The 21,199-nt window shown below is 43.3% G+C and overlaps 1 protein-coding gene across 2 annotated transcripts; it reads right to left on the bottom strand.

Moving 5' to 3' along the window:
* Positions 1–1,818: 1,818 nt before the first annotated feature.
* Positions 1,819–20,854, bottom strand: ccdc9 (coiled-coil domain containing 9). 2 transcript variants are annotated; one of them, XM_086125721.1, is made up of 16 exons: positions 20,762–20,854; positions 19,582–19,644; positions 18,001–18,105; positions 17,749–17,907; positions 14,884–15,228; positions 14,716–14,799; positions 13,518–13,682; positions 11,837–12,018; positions 11,705–11,766; positions 11,207–11,251; positions 8,370–8,478; positions 7,017–7,119; positions 6,496–6,943; positions 5,313–5,513; positions 4,523–4,721; positions 1,819–2,652 (listed from the first exon to the last, which is right to left on the bottom strand). In XM_086125721.1, the coding sequence occupies exons 2-16, from the start codon at positions 19,609–19,611 to the stop codon at positions 2,625–2,627; spliced, it is 2,265 nt and encodes a 754-aa protein (XP_085981847.1). In that variant the 5' UTR covers positions 19,612–19,644; positions 20,762–20,854; the 3' UTR covers positions 1,819–2,624. The 2 variants fall into 2 exon arrangements, with proteins under 2 accessions (XP_085981847.1, XP_085981848.1); XM_086125722.1 differs by lacking the exon at positions 11,207–11,251.
* Between the last annotated feature and the right edge of the window lie 345 nt (positions 20,855–21,199).

Here is a 21,199-nt window from a genome sequence, read left to right on the forward strand (position 1 = left end):
CGTCCTTCAAGAGCAGCAAAAGGTTGAGAGCACTTCGGAGTCTTTTTGGTGCATCCTTCAGCATCACCCCCACCCAATAAAATCAGGACGACCTTCCCCCTCTTCCTCCGGTGTCCTCCATCCTCGCATCCATCCGTGCGCGCTCCTGCCGCAGCCTCTACACCTCACGCAAAGCCCGCCTACCGGCGTGCGGTTGCCTCCAGCGCGGTCATCCGAATTTAGGCGCGCAGTTGGTGCGGTTGTGCGGCTCCGTGACGCTGCTGGTGCTGTTATTGTGCGGGTCGGGCGTCCAGAAGAATACGTAGTAGATGACCAGGATGAAGGCGGCCACAGACACGCACATGAAATAGGCGATAGCCATGGCCACTTTGACCCACACCTTGGCGGACATGCTGGCGTGCTTGGCGCGCGGCTCCCCCGGGTAGCTGGGCCTCCGCTTGGGGTCGCCGTTCAGCTTGTCCACGGTGACGCTGGCCCCTCCGTCGGCTGCTTTCATCTTGCGAGTGAAGCCACTTCCCCCACCGGCGCGGAGCTCATCTGAAGCGGGATGGGTACGGAGCCGAGACCCTTCCTCGGTTCCCCGATCGCCAAACCGGGCCGGGGCGGAGAGAGTGGGTTGCGTGGAGAGGCGCGTGAGTGCCGCGCAATGCGGTACTGCTGCCTCGGCCCCTTGTCCTCTGCGCCGAGTGGGACAAGTGAACTCAAGGAGGATCATCATCCGCGGGACGGGACAGCTGTCAAGCCTGCCCTGGGATGTAATGTAACTTCCGGAATGTGTTTGAAAATAAGAGCAATTCCCGGAAATGAGACGTACTACAGTGATCCTCGCTACTTCGCGGTTCGTTTATCGCGGGTTCAGTGCATCGCGGATTTTTTTTCAAACATTAAAAAATAAATTTTATTTATTTATTTATTTACATATACATGGAGTACAGTACTGTATATGTTGCTCTATGTGACTCGCTGTTGTTTTGCAGCTTCTCGCGGACCGTTTGCGGACCTGTTTATGTTAATTGGACGCTACTTCGCGGATTTTCGTTTATCGCGGGTGGTTTTGGTCCCCATTAACCGCGATAAAGGAGGGATTACTGTACCAGCATTAAAATATAAGTTGCAGAGTCGGCCTGGTGGTAATCAAAAACGAAGCATTTAATTTGAGGAGACTGTATCAATGCTGTTAGGATTTTTTAAAAAAGCTACATAATGGTCATCTAACTTTCATGCCACATCAGAATTGTACCCATGTAAAAAAAGTTCTAAATGATGAGGACTATTATACACAACATAAGAAAGGACAACAGCCCAGTTTAAAATGAATTTAACTCCACTTTTTCTAGCCGTCATTGGCAAGTATCACTGTTGTCAGTCTCATGTGTGCTTTCTTTAGGAGGTTTTTATGGTCCTTTTTACTCTTTCAGTTTGATCTCTCGCAGGTTTCTATGTTTCATAAAATGTTTCATTTTTACAAACGTTTTGCAATACGATCATGATAACCGTAGTTATGGAGGCTATTTTTTAAAGTTCAAATTGTTGTACTGTTCCCGAAGACCGTATTGTTGATACACATTTATTTGTACATTTTTGTTATTAAAATATTTTTTTTTTTAAAGTCTCTCGCATGAAACTCTTGAGCGTCTGCTCTGCTGCTTTAAATATTACTGCCATAAAGAATTGTGTGCAAGACATATGCCTTCGTAAAGGTGGGTCAGGAGTAAAAAGGTGTGCTATTATTTCTCTTGCTGGTTTTGTTGTTAAACCTGCATGGCAACATAACACAAGATGGAGGATTTAATAAATACAAAAATAAACACGCTTGCGTTGATGCGTCACTGGCTTTGTTTTTGTCCTACAAGGTCAAAATGGTCCACTGGCAACAGCTTTATACATGTCGGCATGATGGATGAACAAATTGTGGGTGGCAACAAAGGTGGTCTCCAACATGGACATTTTAGAATTCTCATCAGATCTACATTTTAATTGAAGGCATGGCAAAACAAAGAAGCTTCTTATCATTATGAGTACTAAGAATATATACCTAATGACATAAATCCCATTTCTATGAATGCACATCTTGCATTACAGAAAGTTCAATTTGTATGTGTATTTTATGAGTGTTATTTTTTTTTTGCTCACCAAACAGATTCCCTTCCGATCGCCAGCTGTTGCAGTAATATGGGCTTTGAAAACAAACATACCATTTCGGACGGCAAACCTAATAACAGTCTTTTTGTTTTCAGACATTAAAATGTACGAACGGCTATATATCATTCATATGTCTGAAAATTGATCGCAATATTTGCTTAAAAGTAATGAAAAGTGGTATAAAAGTGTCTCGAAAACAACTGAAGTCTATTAAAGGGTTCCTGCAAATAAAAACTCATGAGACTGTACAGCCTCGTGATTGGTTAATCTGAGGTGGGGGGGGGAGGGTACGGTTTTAGCTGATTCCAGCAGCTCCATTTACTGAAGTTTTTTTTCCCCCGGCGTTGCCACGGGGGGCACAGGACAAAGTGACACATGAAAACAACGGCAGCGTGACAACGTTCTCTGCTGACAGACTGCGTGAAAGCAAACATGGTTTTGAGGCTCCTCCCGCCCTTCGTTGGTTGGGGAAACGCGTGAAATCACTCCAGCGATATTTGTGTCGTCAGACTGTTGACAAAAAGAACATGTGAAACTTCGAGTTAGTTTCAAAGCAGTGTGGTGGACTATTGGCTAGCACAGGGGTGTCAAACTCATTTTTGTCATTGGCCACATTTTAGTTACAGTTTCCCTTGGAGGGCCGTTATAACTGAAACCAAATAAAAAAAGTCAATAGTAAAGGTTTATTCAACTATTGTTTAAGGGTATTGTAATGAGTGGGTTGGTCACAAAAAATGCTTACAATAGGTCTCTTATTTATTACGTATGAGAATTTTAGATTTTGGTAGAAATTTTAGCAAGCATCATGCAAGTTGACATGCTTGATTTGCTTCCGCGGGCCACATAAAATGACGTGGCAGGCCGCATCTGGCCCCCGGGCCTTGAGTTTGGCACATGTGGGCTAACACATCTGCCTCAATTTTGACATTCAGAGTTTGTATTTAACACAAATTAGGTGTTTCAGTGGGCAGCACAGTGCAATAGTGGTTAACACATTTGCCTCTCCGTAAGGTCTTGGGTTTGAATCTGGGGTTTGGCCTTCCACTGTGGAGTTTGCATGTTATCCATTATTATCTCTCCTTCGTTTTATTTATTTTACACAAAAAAAACCCAACAACACAGTAAGTTTATATATATTTTTTTATCCAATTTAATAAAAACAAATGTTTTTGACTGTGCAGTATAGTGTAGAATCTTATCTTAATGAAAATTGTTACTCAAGTCAAATAAGTGGATGCTCAGAGTTCAATTTCGAGGGAGCACTGTATTGTAACAAGTAGTATTAGAAATGTTGAAACGAAAGTCCCTAACCCTAATGATGAAAGTCTGCTGTAATGTTACCACAGGGAGCGCTCACTGTTGTTTTGGTGTTAGATCCATTTTGTGACATAATCCAATCACGCTTCAACACTTTGCTCATTTCCTGGCAAAAACCTAATTGTGCCTCTCATCATGGCATTTCTCTGGTTTCCTGTTCCCCGCCCTGAGTCGGCACCACCACTACCACAACAACAAAAAGGAGGAGAAACCACAATGCGGTCTTGCGACTTCTTAATCGAACGAGGGCTTTCAAAGCCACACAAAGACATCACTAGGTTCCAACGGTAAGCATTTTGTGATACGTCAATCAATCAATCAATCAGCAAATCAATAGCGGCAGGGGCGCTGCCGTGATAACTTCTCAAGTCGTCCATTAGCCCCAGTGACGCCAACGCAGCAGCAAGCTGAGTGCTAGCAGCACTGATCACTAATGGTCGGTCCCACTGGGTTGGAAAAACACATCATGTGGCTTAGTGACTTTACTTTGCCACTTTTGCTTCCTGACCAATATGACTAGACAAACTGATCAAACAAAAGTTGTGTGACAGTCCATAATTGACCACGAATTACCCATTACTCATCTTACGAAAGACATATTGGACAATTCTATGCTTGCGACTTTGTTCTTCTCTGTGCCAGTTGGAAACTTTCCATTGACATCAATGAGAACGAGATGCAAAATTATCATAGTCAATATGCAAACTAAGGACGCACCTGAATAAATTAGAATATCATGGAAAGCGTTCATTTCTGCAGTTCCGATTCGACTAAAATAATTACAGAACGTACTTTTTAAAATCATAATTCATAAATTTCATGATTATAGCTACCAGCTATCGAAAACCTCAAAATGGCATTAGAAACAACACATTTGTCTCAGACGTTCAAAGGTGTTGGTCTTCGGAGAGATGGAAAACATCCAGGAAAACCGGCCCTCAAGCAACAGGATTGACGACGCCTGATTTATGGTGTCTTGAAGAAATTGAGGCGAAATGTAGTCAAATGTTCCTCCCTCATTACAATGGCCTTGTGCTAAGTCATTGAATCAAGAGTGGCAAACCTGAGGAGGGCTTTCTCGGAGGCCGTGGTAGCGGCGTCTGTGTTCACATCGCCTGCGTCCACATGGCCTGTGTCCACATGGCCTGTGTCATCTCCTTTGTCATTTTTGTCGGCTTTCTCCCCTTCTGCTTCAGATGTGCTTTCTGCTTCGGTGGGCTCGCTCACCTGGACGGTGGGTGTTGATGGACTGTCTGCTTTGTCTACAAAACAAACTAAAATGACTTGTCTGATACAGGGATGAATGATTTTGAAAAATGTCAAATTATAATTTTTGGCCCTCAATATTACAAAAGCGATTGAACATGTTTTTTTCAAGGTCCTCTTTCCATGTTTTTTTTAAAAAAAACAAAGACAAGCAATAAATTGATCTGAATTACAATAAACAATAGTATGCTAAAATAAAAGCAAATGTAGCAGTAATTAATACAGTACACTATTTATCTTCAATTTGAGTTGTTAACTTAACATTCTGGACATTTTCAATCTTTGAAGAATTGACTCCGACAACTTCACAAATTCAAATGTGGCACAAACCGAAGTCAGTCAATTTTAATTCAAATTAAAACAATGGAAAAATATATATATCTGTGACTTCATCACTTCAACTTTTCATGTTCCATTGAAACAATGAAACATAGATATGTGGACTGCACTTAAACCCTGAACTCATCGAGACACTCTATACTGGAAGTAAATAAATAACTGAAATGAAAACTTTTGCAAAATTGCAGCTTTTGAAAACTGCAATGTCAATTTGAATTTAATTTATGGTACACTAACACAGTCATTACCTGGCGAGGGGGTGTCCGGCACATGCTGATGGTTTTCAGTGATGTCCGGGGCGGTGCCGTTGGACACGTCTGAGGGAGCAGATTCAGATGGCGATGCGTCGGATGTGACTGTGGGAACAGCCTCTGGTTCTGACGCCATGACAACCTGCTGGACTTCTGGCAATTCCGAGGGTGATGGAACCGCTGTGGCGCCAGGGGGAACTGAAAAGGACAGTTAACAGAATGCGTTTATGTGTGGCAATAAAAAAAAAAACCAAAAAAACAAAACTGAGATGACTCAAGGCCGGCTGGCCAAATGCTTATCTGGCCACTATTCTGCCATCATATTGTTGACTTCTCTCACCCTGTGATTCCTTTTCAGGGTGTTGTGAAGCATAATGTAGTCCCGTTTTGACTCTGGTTGTTTGGGGGGAGTTTGGGTGGCACGCTTTGTCATTTTTCACGCTATGTTTCTTTTTCATACTTTGCTGTGGCAAGCTTCCCTCATGCTGTGCTTCTTTTCCAGGTCTTCATGCAGCACAGTGTGGTCATGCTTTGTCACGTCTTTTAACCTGAGCTTCTTTGGGCTTTTGTGCGGCACATTGCTCCCACACTGTCATGTCTCTCGTCACTTTATCGCAGTCTCAGCCTGTGCTTTTATGAAGCACAAGCTTTCACATTCTGTGTGCGTCTTTTTCAGACTTTTTTGTGGAACACAGCGTTTGTGTTTTGTCATGCACTCATTGTTCTCGCTTTTGTGTAGCACACTTTTGTCCCACTTTGGCCGCCTGATTCTCTGCGTCTTTTTCGGTATCGCACATCTCATCCGTTGTAATTTCTTTTACTCAGTGTCTCATTTTCAGGCTTGTGCGAAACTGATGTTACACTTAGTATTGATGATTTACACCACAGTCACGCTCTTACTTTGTGCTTCTTTTCAGGCTTTCATGTGGCACACTGCTACTTTATTCCTCATATGCGTTTCTCGTTCAGGCTTTTGTGTTGCACACTGTTTTTTCACTTTGCCACCCTCTTATCTAGCGTTCCATTTTCATTTTTTTGTGTATCACACTGCAGTCACATTATTATCCTGTGCTTTTTTTTCCCCCCAGGATTTTCATGTGGCACACTACTGTCACTCTGTGCTTGTTTTTCAGACTTAATACTAAATAGAGAAGAGTAATCAGGTGTGTATCAGAGGTACCTGTGTTCTCCCCACTGGGCTCAGTGGTCTCCTCCTGCTCCTTCTTTTGTGGAGGGCTGCACTCAGCACTAGGGACTTTCAGAGGGCTCTCCCCTCCCATGCTGCTCCGTGGCGACAGCATCTCCATCTCCTCCCCCCAGTCCGACACGGGTTGGTGTCCGCCCACTAACTGGAATGGGCTGATGGGCTTTGCCACCTCTGAGGGATTCTGTGAGACCGCCTGGGGCGAGGGGATGTGGACCTTGGGTCTTGGTGCACGCTGCTCTCGGGGGCTGCTGGCAGACGACGGCGGGGAGCGAGGCAAGGAGGGTACAGCAGAGGTGTGGTCTTTGTTGACTTCCTCTTTCCCACTATCTTTTTTCTTGTCTTCATCTGACAGTTCCTCCTCGCCTTCGCTGGCGTCCTCCCACTGGTCGTCGTCCTGCTCTTCATCTTCTGCCTGCTCCACCTGAGAGAAGACACAGTTAGGGTGACAGGCCGTTTTAATGCGATTGTGTCCTCCCTGGCTTCCCGCTGCCCACCTTCTGTGTTGGCTCAGGTGTGGACTTCTTTTCTCGCTTGGTTTTGTCTTTTTTCTCCTTCTCCACATCTTCCTTCTCTCCTTCCCAGCGGTTGTCATGCATACTGCAAAAAATAAATAAATAAAATCATGTCCATGTCCACTTTATGACATTCTATCTGTTTTTCTAAATGTACTGTTAAGTATGCAATCAACATGTTTTAGAACAGGGGTGGGCAAACTACGGCCCGCGGGCCGGATCCGGCCCGTTGGTCTTTTTAATCCGGCCCGCCGAAGATTGGTGCACAATTAAGTTTTGATTGCATTCATTTAGTTTGGACTTGTAATGACAGGTATTTCAACACCAGGTGGCGCAGTTACTTCAAGTTGCAGAGCACAGGGAGGGAGGGGAAGACGAAGAAAGAGGGAGAGAGTAATGACCATGGAAGGGAAAGTGATATGTATCTGATTAAACGAAGCGGGTAACAAAGTACGAAACATTCAGGAGACGCCTGGAGTCGGAAAGACTCAAATCTACGAGACTTTGAAAAACAAGGAAGTGATTCTTACTCAGTCCGATTCTGGCAATTTCCATGCTCAGAGTGAATTGCTTGTGGCTCGAGTAAATGAACATTTCCTAGAATGGTTTGATTGTTATCATGTTAAAAACTTTCCGCAAACTGGACCGCTAATAACAGTCGGAGAGCAGTCAAATGTGTAGAGCGTGAACAACAGGGGGCTCAGTACACATCCTTGAGGAGAACCGGTGCTGAGTGTGATGGTGGAGGAGAATGTTACATTATTACTGGCATACAAAGACATTGTGCTATCTTCTTTATTTTCTATTTCTATTTCTAACTTTTGGCCCGGCCCTCCACAATATTTTCTGCTTCTCATTTGGCCCCCCCGGGAAAATAATTGCCCACCCCTGTTTTAGAACATTACATTTTGGGGTATCTCCATTGCCTGTGGCCAATCAAAACATGCACTTCTTTAGACTGCACCTACAATCCTGATATTTAAACAAACTGTTTGATTAGAAAGCCTTTTGCTGTCTTTTTTTCCCCCTTGACGAGTGGTTGCTAATAATGCTAAAGTGGAACCTCCAAAGTTGAGCACCCTAAAAGTGGAACAGCTTGGTGCCTCAAACACCAAACGCCACAGAGCTATAAAAAAAAGGGCAACTCTTACAATACTTTAGCTCGGTAAATGTTAAAATGTGACTTAAAAATGCATTGATTGATATGTTTTATGATGGGTATCCCATCATATCAGTGACCCTGGAACAGATCAGTTCACTCAATTCCCATGGGAAAATCTGATGAATGGCTAGGGTTCCGCTGTTATGTCATTTAAGTTTAAATCGGTGTTATACCTGTAACTGGGCTTCCCTCCTCTGCTCTTCCCTCTGCTTCGCTCCCCTCGAGGACCCTGGGATAGGAAGTCACCGAATGTGGGCACTTTGGGGGGACGCTTGCTATCGTCTGCCAGAGGACACATTGTTGCAAAATGTCACATACCAAGTACACTTACATGCAACTCATAGGTGGGCTACATTTGAATTTTAAGATGGGCATGGGGGGCCAGCTCATTCGTAGATGGAGTTAAAAAAAAAAAAACATTACAACCATGTTTTTTTGGGGGGGTGGCAGATCAATGGCATTTCAAAAAGGAACGTGATTTGAGATTCAAGTGTCTTTAGTTACATGCACTGTCACAGAAAGAAATTAAACTAATATCTCAAGATGCCATTACATATCCTCGGCGGGCTGTACAAAAAAAAAAAAAAATACAAAATACAGATCACATTTTTTGCTAGCGCACCATACTTTGCCCAACAAAGTATGGTTTTGTTTTTTGCATGAAAGATTGTGATTGAGAAAAAAAACACCCGGCAAAACGTCAGATATGGAACCTTTCGGGATAGGTCGTTTCTGACAAAAGGACAGTAGTTCATCTTAATCAAAAAATGAATAAAATGGACATAAAGAAAGGTATAGAGTGGTAGGTGAGAAGGAGCAGGGGAGAGGAAGGTCACAGCCTGAATGCTTTGCAGGGACGGAGGAGAGGCAGGATAAGTGCTTGAAGAGCAAGCCGGGAGGTGATGAAAAGTTTACACAGAAGGCGGGAAGCGGGATCAGCGAGGAGAGAAAAAAAAAGGCCCAGAGAGAATGGAGATGAGGACACTCGAGTCATTCAGCCAATTAAGAGGCAGTGAGTGATGTAATACATACGCCACTTCTTCCACTTAGAGTCTGGCAAACACTCAGAAAGCAGCAGTGAAGTAGCGCTAAAAATAATTCTCAGCTTTGAACCTTCACACAACTCACGGCTGATGCCAACCACTCTGCACCCACATCCTGTGAGTGTGTGTGCGCGCGCGTGTGTGTGTGTGTAAGCAAAAGCAAATGAGTTATCTGTGCATGTTAGGTCACAACGGGAGGAAACATGCTCAAAATGACAGAAGCTTACGGCTATTAAATTCCCACAACATTATTTGGCTGAATAAGTCTCACAATTGCAATATAAAAGTTCAACATTTCATCTCATGCAACAAGCTCTAAGATCTTACGACCTCTCTTATCACCATCTTCTTTCAGAAAGTGTCCCAAAAAGCCAAATACACACACAGAGTTAATCCTTGGACGTTGATTGAAATGCGGCTGAGTTTGATTTGAACAGCCCATAAAGAAGTCTTGATGTCAGACTACCAGGCTGCCTGGCTCTGTAATACTACTCATCTCCTCACGAGGCATCAACGAGTATTGTTGCGAGTACAGTATTGCGTGAAGAACTGAATTACAGTTGGGGACCACATTAGTGTCACAACTTCCATTTCGCTCTTCAAATGAAAGTGTCACCCTCAACTCGAGAACTGAGAAATTATGGTGGTGTGGTGTCTCATGTTGGATTGGGCTCTAAAATGAGAAAAAAATGGAGTCTGCTCTGTATTTCATGCACAACTAACAGAAGCACACAATTGAAACACAAAACCATACCTACAACAAACACAAATACATGCACCGCACACAGAATTACTCCCATAAAATATGCCGCACGTGTCACACACAAAAGACACCGACTATATTCACAGCCCCCCCCCACACACAGACACACACACACTATCCCCTCTACAACACACGGAGATAAATAAAAGGCACATTAAAAAACACACCACACTTGGCGGGAGTTTGGTTGGAAAAATATCATGAGATTTTTTATAACCCCAGAGATGACCGGGAAATACAAACAAGGGCAGAGTGAGTGCTGGCGGTTATGTGGACAGGACAGATCTGTAGATCATGCACACATATTTTGGAAATGTCGAAGGCTGAAAGGTTATTGGGAAGGGGTTTGGAGAGAACTGAAGAAGATACTCGGATATGAAATACCAAAGACCGGCTTAGTGATGTATCTGGGCGATATAAATCAAGGAAATGTACTGACGAGTGACGAGTACCTGGTAAAAGTGTTGCTGGGTGCCAGCAAGAAAGCCATAACAAGAACATGGTTTAAAACTGACCCGCCAACAAAGAACCAATGGCTGGAAATAGTGGGAGAAATATTTGAGTTGGAAAGATTCACATACATATTAAGGGTCCAAGTAGGGAAGTTTAAAACGAGATGGGAAAAATGGGAGGAGTACAAAAACAAATGAAGGAGGGAATGACACCACAAGTCGGGAGAGGTCACTATAGATTACGGATATAAATCCATTAAAAGGGACACTTGTCACTGTTGTTCACAATATTCTGCTATTTTTATTTGTAGGTGTGTTGTTTATTTTTATTTTTTTATCTTTTCTTTCTTTTTCCTTTTTTCCCCAAATATGTTTGTACGTCATTTGTTGTTTCCTATGTTAAAGGGCCGTCACAGCCATGTATGGACGTTGTTGTGGAAACTGAACACGGGCGGAAATGTACGACGTCCTCTGTATTCATATGTTCAGATTTGTATGGTCCTATGTGTGGTTGAAATAATAAAGATGCTAGTTACAAAAAAAAAAAAACACACCACACAAAACATACCACACACACACACACACACACATACAGTTACCCACTACCATTTCCACACAACAAACTGACAGCAACCACACCAACACAAACACACCCCACAAAACATGCATGCGCATCCACACAGAAGCCGCTGCAAACACACTGGAGTGTAAACAGTGCTTGAACACGTCAGAGGCCCACTCTGGGGTCTAACCTGAGGCTCTGCCACGGGGCCCGCTGGCAAAGTTACGCCCTCGGACTGCAGGGAGGACACACAAAGACACCACGACATCACTGACCAGGGGAAATTACAGATTCATTGTGGGTGATCGGTCATTTCTCAGTATGGACTGAGGAAGCCAACGAGGTCTCCTGAGAGAGCAATGCCGCTCTGAGGAAATACAGCCAGACGTTTAGCTAATGATCTTAATGAATGGCCGCTCACATGACAGCTTCCATCGGTACATCAGCCTATTGCGTACACGGCATGAACAAAGTTTTTGGGACACCGGCAGGAAGAAAATGTGATGCTGTTCCTTGACTTAATGCCACTTGCTTAGTACAGTGTGAGCAGAAATGGAAGGTGAGTGAGTGAGTGACCCACAAGAGAAACTATTGTAAAAAGATCCAAATCATATTTAACCCACAAGGTCATCATGTGAGGGAACTAAAGTATATGATGTGTTGTGTTACCATGGCAATAGCAACATACCTCTGCTGCCACCCTGCTCTGGCGTGCCGGCCTCTGCCGCCGGATTCGCTTCCTCTTTGAACCTGTCAATGAAAACGACACGTTTGTGGTCTGTATGTGGATGCAATGAGGTGCCGCTGCTTCTTGTCATACATGCTCTCCGTCTTCTGCGCGTCCCACTCCCGCCTCCATTGTCCAGTGGCGTTGCGATGGCGCGCCAGTCGCTCCTCGTCGATCTGTTCGCGCTCCTTCTTCCAGCGCAAGTACTCGGCCCGTTCGCGGCCCGTCATGGACATCGTCATGTCCATGGAACCTTTGGGGCCGGGACGCCGACTCTGGAGAGGAAAATACAACATGTAGTGTTTTGACTCACGGTGTCAAAAATTTGAGCTCCATTTATCATTGTATGCATCTTGGTTTTGTTTGGAAAATGCATCCCCCACCTGGACAGTTTGTATTTGAAACATGAAATTTGGTTGTTATGTCGGTTATGAGAAGACCCACAGAAAAGTCTTGAGAAGTCATGCCCAAAAAGACAAGGTAAGGATGCCATTTTGGTTTGAAGTCGCCATGTTATGGTTTGATGATTCTTGATAGCAACTCCTGGATTTGTTTTTTTAAATTCAGCCCCAGAAGCCAGTAAGATTTAACAACCTGAAATTTGGTAGTCATGTCTAACAGGTGTAGAACTACAAAAATGTCGCAAGAAGCCATGGCCAAAAAGACACGTGAAGGCTTCCATTGTGGTTTGAAGCAACCATGTTAGGGTTTGATGACTCTTGGTAGCGTCTCCAGGATTTTGTGCAGGGGAAAATTCTGCCCTGAAATCCCCCCTCCCCCAAAGTCACTTTGATTTTGGAACATGAAATTTGGTCACCATGTCTAGCATGAGGAGACTCACACAAAAAGTGCCAAGAAGCCGTGCCCAGAAAGATATGGGAAGGCTTGCTCCCATTTTAGTTTGAAGCAGCCATCTTTGGATTTGAGCATTCTCCTGAAAATTCAGCTCCTAAAGCCAGTTTGACATGGGAGGATAAAATTTGGTGGCCGTGTTTATCTCAAACACTCAGAAAAGACTCAAAAAGCCACAACCCAAAAGTTACAGTAAGTCTGCACTTTTCGTTTGAAGCAGTCATTTTTGTCGAGCTGGACATTTTCAAGTGTACTTCAAAAGCAAACTTGGCCTAGAGATCTTGTCCGACTGCAAGAAATTTGAAGCGGATATACGAGATTGACAAATGATGCTGAAATTGCAAACATTTTAATTTTCATCATTGGGTATCGTCACCCACTCAAAATAATGGCCTAAGTCATATTTTCACAAAAAATATTTCTACTTTTGCCTTCAACATCTCCACAGCATGCTAAATTCAGCTAAACCCCTTAACAGATCGTTCAATTCTACCCCGGAAATGAATTTATTAACTCATTCACTCCCAAAGACGTATTTAGATGTCTTTTCAGACACCACACGTTTAATCCCAGCTCCTCATTTTATATTGACTGTACTTGAAAAGGGTCTGAAAATGGCCAGCCATCTAAATACATCTTTGGGAGTGAATGAGTTGATAAATACGAAACAAGCAGTATTTGGTTCCGTTTTTCGTGATTTCTGGAAAAAACAAAAAACAAAAAATTCACTGAGGCCATTATTTTAGGTAGGTGACAATGGGGGCAGTTTGATGACTTATTATAAAACAGGAAACTAACAAATACGCAGCGGACCAAGCCTGTTATGCGCGTTTACGTTTTTTTTTTTTGTGTTCTAAATAGAGGACCAGAGAGCTGGAGGGAGATTTTTTTTCCCATTTCCATTTTTCTCAGTGTGACTCACGATCCACTCTTTTTCCAGATCGCCGCCAGTCTTGACATTGTCAAAGTCCAGCCCGCCCCAGTTGCGCACGTGTCTTCTGCTGCCCTCCTTGCGGTCCAGGTCGGGGGCGGGGCCCGAGCGTCGCGGGTCGTCTAGGAAGTTGCGGAGGGGCTTATCACTGTCTGCCTGAGGAGAGAAAATGTCAGCAGTGTAAATATACAAGGCGAACCATACTGTACGTTTGTATATCTTTGCCATCTACGATACCTAAGGTATCTGAAACATAAAAAATACATACTTCTGGTACATGTGGTCATACATGTATGGAGCCAATCACAAACATGTTTTTCCATGTTGACAGGGTCAAGGAGCAAGCAAATGTGGCGGCAGCGGAGATCACACCAAAGCTAGGTGGCAAGAGAGTTCATAGGCCTCAAAGGAACTGCTTTTCATCAGGGTACCATGTGTTTGCCAATGTTCTGCCTTCCACCAGGCTCATGTGGAAAACAATTTGGAAACAATTTTGTTCCTGTTGTCTATCTGTTAAGGGTAATTTAAAACACGAGTTGCTATTTATTTTTAAAGGGTTGTAAAAAGTCGCTCCATATAGCACGTGTCAAATTCAAAGCCCGAGGGCCAGATCCGGCATGCCACGTCATTTTATGTGCCCCCCCCAAAAGAAAATCATATGTGTCAACTTTTTTTGCCATGTGTACACTCAATTGAACTATAATTGACAAACCATTATGGTTGACTGATTTAAAAACTTGTAATCCATTAATTTGTTGGGTAAATGTAATAATGCGATGAGAAGATTAAACATTTTTGTGGTTTCACCGTCATAAAGGGCCTCCAAGGGAAAACCTAACTTCAAAGTGGCCCGCGACAAAAATGAGTTTGACGAGTCTGACGTATAGCAACCAAATCGCGAGGGCACAAATACTGATTGTGCTTTCAAAAGCGATCTCCTCTCTGTTCACAGCCATATTGTCTGCATAAGCAGTTCACATCAGAAGAGATGCGCTTTGAACTACAAAAGCCGCCAAAAAAAAAGTCTTGACAAATAATTTAGTATTTGATTGCAAAAACAGATTAATCGTGTAACACTAGCCAAAAAAAAAAAGTCTTGACAAATAAGTTAGTATTTGATTGCAAAAACAGATTAATCGTGTGACACTAGCAAAAATTCATACATATGCGATCCAAATGTATTTGTTACCCGTTGTCCTCGCTCATACTCTGCTATTCTCTCCATTTCCTCATTCATCTTCTCAATGTTTTGTCGCCTCTTCTCCTCCCATTCCTGGTTGGGGAGAAGTAAACGTGTCACATTTGGCCAAAAAGAAAAGTATTACCAAAAAATAAAAAATAAATAAAATGGATTCACCTTGGACTTCCTGTCCACACCGCCTGGTGTCCCCAATGCGTCTCCTCCTCCTCCTCCTCCTCCTCCTACTCCACCAACACCACTTGGTCCTCCTCTTCCCCTCCTTCCTCCTCTATGTCCTCCTCCTCCTTCACCTGGCTCTCCATCTCTGGGTGCGCGCGGTTCCCGCGTTCTCCTCTCCTGGCGGACACCACCTCCTCCTCTGGGGGTCCCCCCCCTTGCCATCCGCCCAGAGCCCGTCCTCCTTGGGGGGCTGTGGCTGGGCCCTCGGGGTCCATCATTCTCCTCCGACGCTCTCCGACCGCGGGGCATGGTGGGCTTCCAGTCTTCCACCACCCGCTTGTCCTGCAGCAAGCAAAGTCATTGGCCTTTGAGTAAGATTAGCGAGGAAGTCAAGCGTGGTGTTTTTGTTTTAATATTTGGTGAGAAACAGGCGAGAATTAATACTCCCTTGGTGTGTTGTAATCAGCTCTTCTGACTGTGAAGATTGATTATGTAAATATGTAATGTGATATTGATGGTTGGGGGTCAAAGGCTCAAGAAATGTTGCTGAATATTTTAGTACTCGCTACAAAACATTGCTCAATAAATAAATAAATACATACTGTACATATATACATAATCTTCCCTCGACCTCAATCTTGTGTCATTCTCCGGATGCCGTGCAGACACATGCAACGCGAACAACAAGGCAGCTGCATCAGCAGAATACTTGAAGGGTAGAGTCACAATTGTATTGAACAACTGTTGATTGAAATGAAAGTGCTCAAGTCCTTACATAGTGGGGGAGCAGCGACTGCTGCCAGGGTTACAAGTGCATCGCTGGGCTTCATAATAATGGGCTTTTGAGACAATTAACATTGAAAAAAAATCTAATCAAATCAACAAATCAAGGCAAGCATAGTTGTCTACTGAGTGGATGTGAAATATAAAATGCATTTGATGAATGAAAGCATTTTAAAGGAGAGCTGGATTTCTGGAGGCTCAACGTCCAAATTCACGATCAAATATGAAGTGTGGGCTCCCTTCTGGCGAGTGTGACGCAAACAGAGCAGAACATAAAAGCAACATCTAAACAAATTACGGCGCGTGTCTGGACTGTTATAGCATCATGTTGAAGCCACAGCTCAGATTTCCAGCTGCTACTAGGGAAGGTCATTTCGTCTAACGCAAAGTTTTTCCCGGTGTTCCTCCAGCAAGACCAATTGATATTGCTCAATACAGCGTAAAGCTTCAGTTTTGCTTATTGAGCGATTGACGTTCCGCTGCGGCAGTGATAGATTTTAACTCCAGTTGCAGCATTGCGCCACTAGGGAGGCGCTATATCAACAGCTGTGCACAGGAAAGACTAAGCAGCTACCGAAAAATAAACAGATCAAATTGTGGGGGGTTTTTCCCCACCAAGTTGTTAATCCGTGCCCTGATTTTCCCTAGCGTTTCACAAACGGGTAAATATTGGCTGTTCTTTTCTTTTTTTTTTTTTTTGCATCCGAGCATGTCGTGTTATTTAAAATAAAAGTTTCCTTTGTGTCAAAGTAACATTTATGATTTTTATCATTGCAGATATGGCAGGGAAAAGAAGCCACTCGCAAGGAGGAAAGCCGAGACCAGAGCAGATAAATTAACGCAACAGACAGTTAAAAATGTTTTTGGTCTAAAACACTGGTGCTATGCATGTTTTAAGAAACAAATGCTTTCAGGTGATAATAGTCATATTTTTATTAGAACTCTTAACTTAATGTATGTTTCATGTAAAAGAAAGTGAGTCTGTTGAATTTACACAATACATGCACGTCATGGCGCATGGTCAGGATGGTACCACCTCTGCCTTGATTTGAGCCAGGAAAAACCCTGTAATGTTTATCTTTTTACGAGGCGCACTGACAGAATCACAAGAACACAGGCTCGGCTCTCCATGACGCACAATGCATTCTGTTCTAGTGCCAGGCAGTCTGATTTACCGATTGCTTAATGCATTGCACCAGACAATGACATATTTCATGTGTTCCCCTGTTTACAAAGTGTACAGTCGGACACCGTCAATGATCAGTTTGGGGGGGGGGGGGGGGGGGGTTTACACTATTTTCGATCCACAGCTGGTGGCAGGCTTGACATGACCATGTCGAAGCCAAAAGGGAAACACAGCTACATTAAGTTTAATTGGATGCAAAGATTATTGCTAACAAACAGCTTCTGAGAACGGGCACAGGAGGGAAGAATGAAAAGTTGATTGCTGCATCCCAATATATCCACCCCCCCACTTCAAGATCAATTCAGGAACACCTCCTCTTCACCTCTTGGCCAGTAGGAAGCGGTTTGCCTGTGTTTCACGTTGTATCGACGCAGGCCGCACTTGACCAAACAAGAACAAAATCCCAAGCAGCAAGCAACGTGGAGCCAAAGCCTTCAACAATTAAATCTAACATTTGTGGTCATTTTGGAATCCCATGTAGATCCGCAACACACAAAATAGTGAAAATAGTAAGGTCATTTGTAAACTGTACTACGCAGCATTGAAGTATGGCAGCAACATGACAAACTGAGACAACCACGAACACTGACAACCATTGCTGGTCTTGCAACAAGCCATGGTAAAATCTGTTCACTCAAAACATATGCAACTTAATGAATCATTTGCCTGCAAACTGATCAGAATCATGTAAAAATCAATATTGAATTGGATCCCAACCTAAAGAATCGAAATCGTATTGAATCGAATGGTGAGGTTGTTAACAATGCCCAGCCCAGGAAATCTCCACCATTTGTCGTGAGAGCCACTTTGAGTGAATGTCGTAGGGTATGATGAGTAGATGAGGACTGACATTTCCTGGAAAAGAGCATCCCGAGTTTTGGATTTCAACTCACCCCCGCTGCCGGCGACTTGGACAGGTCAACCGTGATGGTGAAGTTTTCCTTCTCCATTTTCCTTCGGTCCGACTCCGACTGCTCATGGGCACGGGGCTTACGCGGCGTGGTGATGGCGATGCCCTCCTGCTCTGCCTTCTTCTTGTCTTCTTCTATTTCCTGTTGGTAACATGAATGCAGGCCAATGAGAAAATAAATGACCTGAAGCATCGATTTTTTTTTTTTTTAACATTGTGAGAGTTGACCACGTACTTGATAGCGCTTGACCAGAGCCTCGTTCTTCTTCCTCAGCGCTTCAATCTTTCGGTCCAACTCTGCGTCCTTCTCCTCCTTGGTTTTGACATCCACTGCTGAAGACTGACACACACACACACACACACACACACACACACACACACACACACACACACACACAAAAGAAAGTGAAGACATTAGATGACAAAAGAAGCAATGAGAAAACAAGGTGGGGGGAAGAGAAGAACAAAACCACAAAACAAGAGATTTTTGATGACAGACAAAAGGGAAAGGAAAAAACAGAGTACGGTGGACCACCAAAGAGGACAAGAAGAAAGGCAGGACACAAAAGACAGAAGAAGAAAAAACAGGCCAAGGACAAAAACATGAACACCCACAAGTGATTCATTTGAAACATGTCACTAGTGAAACAGCGCCGACCAGTGGACGGCAAAAATTGCACATCAACAAATTAATCAGACGATTAAGTCGTTTATGGGATTCTTGTTATCCCAATTATAGGAAAGTGCTTTGACCTTTAATAAATCATATCGGGCAGGCCCTACTAAAAGTCCGACATGTGACTTCTGCCAGCAGATAAGCTCGAGCTTGATGATTATCCACGATAAACCACGTTGCCATATTTTTGGTTATATTTCACACACAAGAGATCACATTTTCTTCACGTGATGTCTTACATTTAGTGGTTCCGAATAATCTGGCTTTTGTCATAAGCATTACCAAAAAGCCTAAAAAAAATGTTATTGTTCGGGCCCTATAATTTATCTCCTATAACTAAATGGTTAATAGTCTACATCACTTCTGTGATGTTGTTTCTGTGAAAATTGCTTTAAAGTCCACTTTCACTTGACATACATTGTAATACAGCGCTTGCTTACTAGTTTGTGGAATTAAAGGCCCACAAAGCCCATCTTGGGAACTCTGCTTTCAATATAAAATTTGAATTCCATTCCATTCCATTTTCCGAACCGCTTGATCCTCACTAGGGTCGCGGGGGGGGGGGGGGGTGCTGGAGCCTATCCCAGCCGTCTTCGGGCAGTAGGCGGGGGACACCCTGAATCAGTTGCCAGCCAATCGCAGGGCACACAGAGACGAACAACCATCCACGCCCACACTCACACCTAGGGACAATTTAGAGCGTCCAATCAGCCTGCCATGCATGTGTTTTTTGGAATGTGGGAGGAAACCGGAGTACCCGGAGAAAACCCACGCAGGCCCGGGGAGAACATGCAAACTCCACACAGGGAGGCCGGAGCTGGAATCGAACCCGGTACCTCTGCACTGTGAAGCCGACGTGCTAACCACTGGACTACCGGGCCGCCATAAAACTTGAATGAATACGATAAATAAGCTTGTACGGTCAAAAATGTTTTTGATAAATAATTTTTAATTCATAAACTCTTCAGCTATTAGATACTGATTCAATAAATCAAATCTGATGGCACAGGATGGGTACGATTGTAAATTGTCAATTGGTGTGAATATAAGTTTGAATGCCTGCCAATATGTGCCCTATGTACCAGTTCACAGAGTGTGCAACCTGGAGAAAGTAGCACTTTTAAAAACGGTTGAACTCACCATTGCTGCTTGTACCTTGTCGTCATACATGGGCAGTGGGCTGACTGATTTTGAGATAATGCACTGGAAAAAAAAAGACAAAGGTCCATCAGTTAGCAAAACACGTTGCTAGCTGGTTTTACAATATTTACTCAGAACATGTGTTGCAGTGGGTGGCAAAAAGTGTGTTGAGATCATGAGAAAACACGATTTAGTGCATAAAGCCATAAAAAAAAAAAGCCACTGACAATATGTATTAGTGTGTGTGCGTAAAAAAAAAACACCAAAAAATATTAGCATCAAATCACTGTTCCGCTTCACGTAGTTCTCACAAAAAGCTTTTTTTCACTTTTTTGCTCAGACACTGATGTTCATGGTGAATTTAACCCACCTTTATTGCTAATTATAAAGGAGCGGAAACACATAAGAACGTCCTTGCAAGATGGGAAACTCTGCCTTACAAACGATGGAAGGGAATGACTTAATTTTTTTAATTTCAAATTGCTCCATTGCGCATTTGCAGCACGACTTAAGTGTAGAATGGTTTAGAAGTAGTACAAACATAACATTTCATAAACTTCCCATCATCAAGTTCTCCTCATGTGTCATTTACATTAGAATTGAAGTAGTCGGTAGTGTATTTGCAAACTAGTTAAATACAGTAACACTGGCCGTTAGGACCTAACAAAGATGACTTTTGGTCACGTTTAATAGTCACCATCCAACCTTATTTGCTTAGTTATCCATCAATGACGTTTCATATTGACGCAATGGTTATTTTGTCTGCATTACAATGGAAGTGGCAAGGCCACATGAAGCTATTTTAGATCAATCGCACCTAATCCAAGCTCAGGTGAGGTAAACACAGAAGTTCGCGCATGCGTGGAATCAAATATTTCACAGGACCCGCGGCCAGCAAACCAAAGTTAGGTATATAGGTCATCAACTCCACAATTTAAATCATTTCAGACACAATCTAAACAAAACATTTTCGTCTACATTAAGCACGTTTCCGCTCTTTCCCAGACGCCTCATGTGACGAAATGTCTGACTTCAACGTAACGTAAGCACCAAGAACCATGACACAAAGCGAGCCACACGAATCAAGCCGCAATGCCGAAACGGACGATGAGCCTTAAACCAAGCGAGGCGAACGACAACGCTGGTAGATGTAAAATCCTGCTTTTTACAAAGTAATTACCTCGAGTGCTAGCAATGAGTTTTACTGGTAGCTCCCTGCCACTTTCAGCACCTCTGAGTGCTCACGTTTTTTGGGTTCCGGTGAAGTAGCATTCACTTCCTGCCAAAAAGTGAGACATACGCAACGGATTTAAAGGGATAGTAGCGCTAGTCTAACCCAAAGTGCGCGAGTTAATCACGTATTTTTTACTATTTTTATTTTTACATTTCACATCATATCTGTCGTATATGGTTACTTATATAATCTGTTTTTTTTTACTGATAAGGAAAAGTAGACGTTCAAAGCATTTTTAAGGAGCAAAAGACATGTAGTGCAGGGATTTAACGACTGATGGCGCAAGATAGCAACAAAGTCTCAAAGTCTCAAAGTGTGTGTGTGTGTGTGTGCGTGTGCGTGTGCGTGTGCGTGTGCGTGTGTGTGTGTGTGTGTGCGTGCGTG

The sequence above is a fragment of the Hippocampus guttulatus genome, chromosome 12, assembly GCF_054856545.1.
Source record: "Hippocampus guttulatus isolate MCC_2025c chromosome 12, RoL_Hgut_1.0, whole genome shotgun sequence".
Taxonomy (NCBI): domain Eukaryota; kingdom Metazoa; phylum Chordata; class Actinopteri; order Syngnathiformes; family Syngnathidae; genus Hippocampus; species Hippocampus guttulatus.

What these genes read in the sequence shown, in the direction of transcription:
- ccdc9 (XM_086125721.1), bottom strand. Translation starts at nt 19,611, where the DNA reads ATGTATGACGACAAGGTACAAGCAGCAATG. An exon ending in AGTATGAGCGAGGACAACGG is followed by an intron (nt 13,683 to 14,715) that starts GTAACAAATACA and finishes TTCTCTCCTCAG; the next exon opens with GCAGACAGTGATAAGCCCCT. An exon ending in TCCGAGAAAGCCCTCCTCAG is followed by an intron (nt 2,653 to 4,522) that starts GTTTGCCACTCT and finishes TTTTGTCAACAG; the next exon opens with TCTGACGACACAAATATCGC.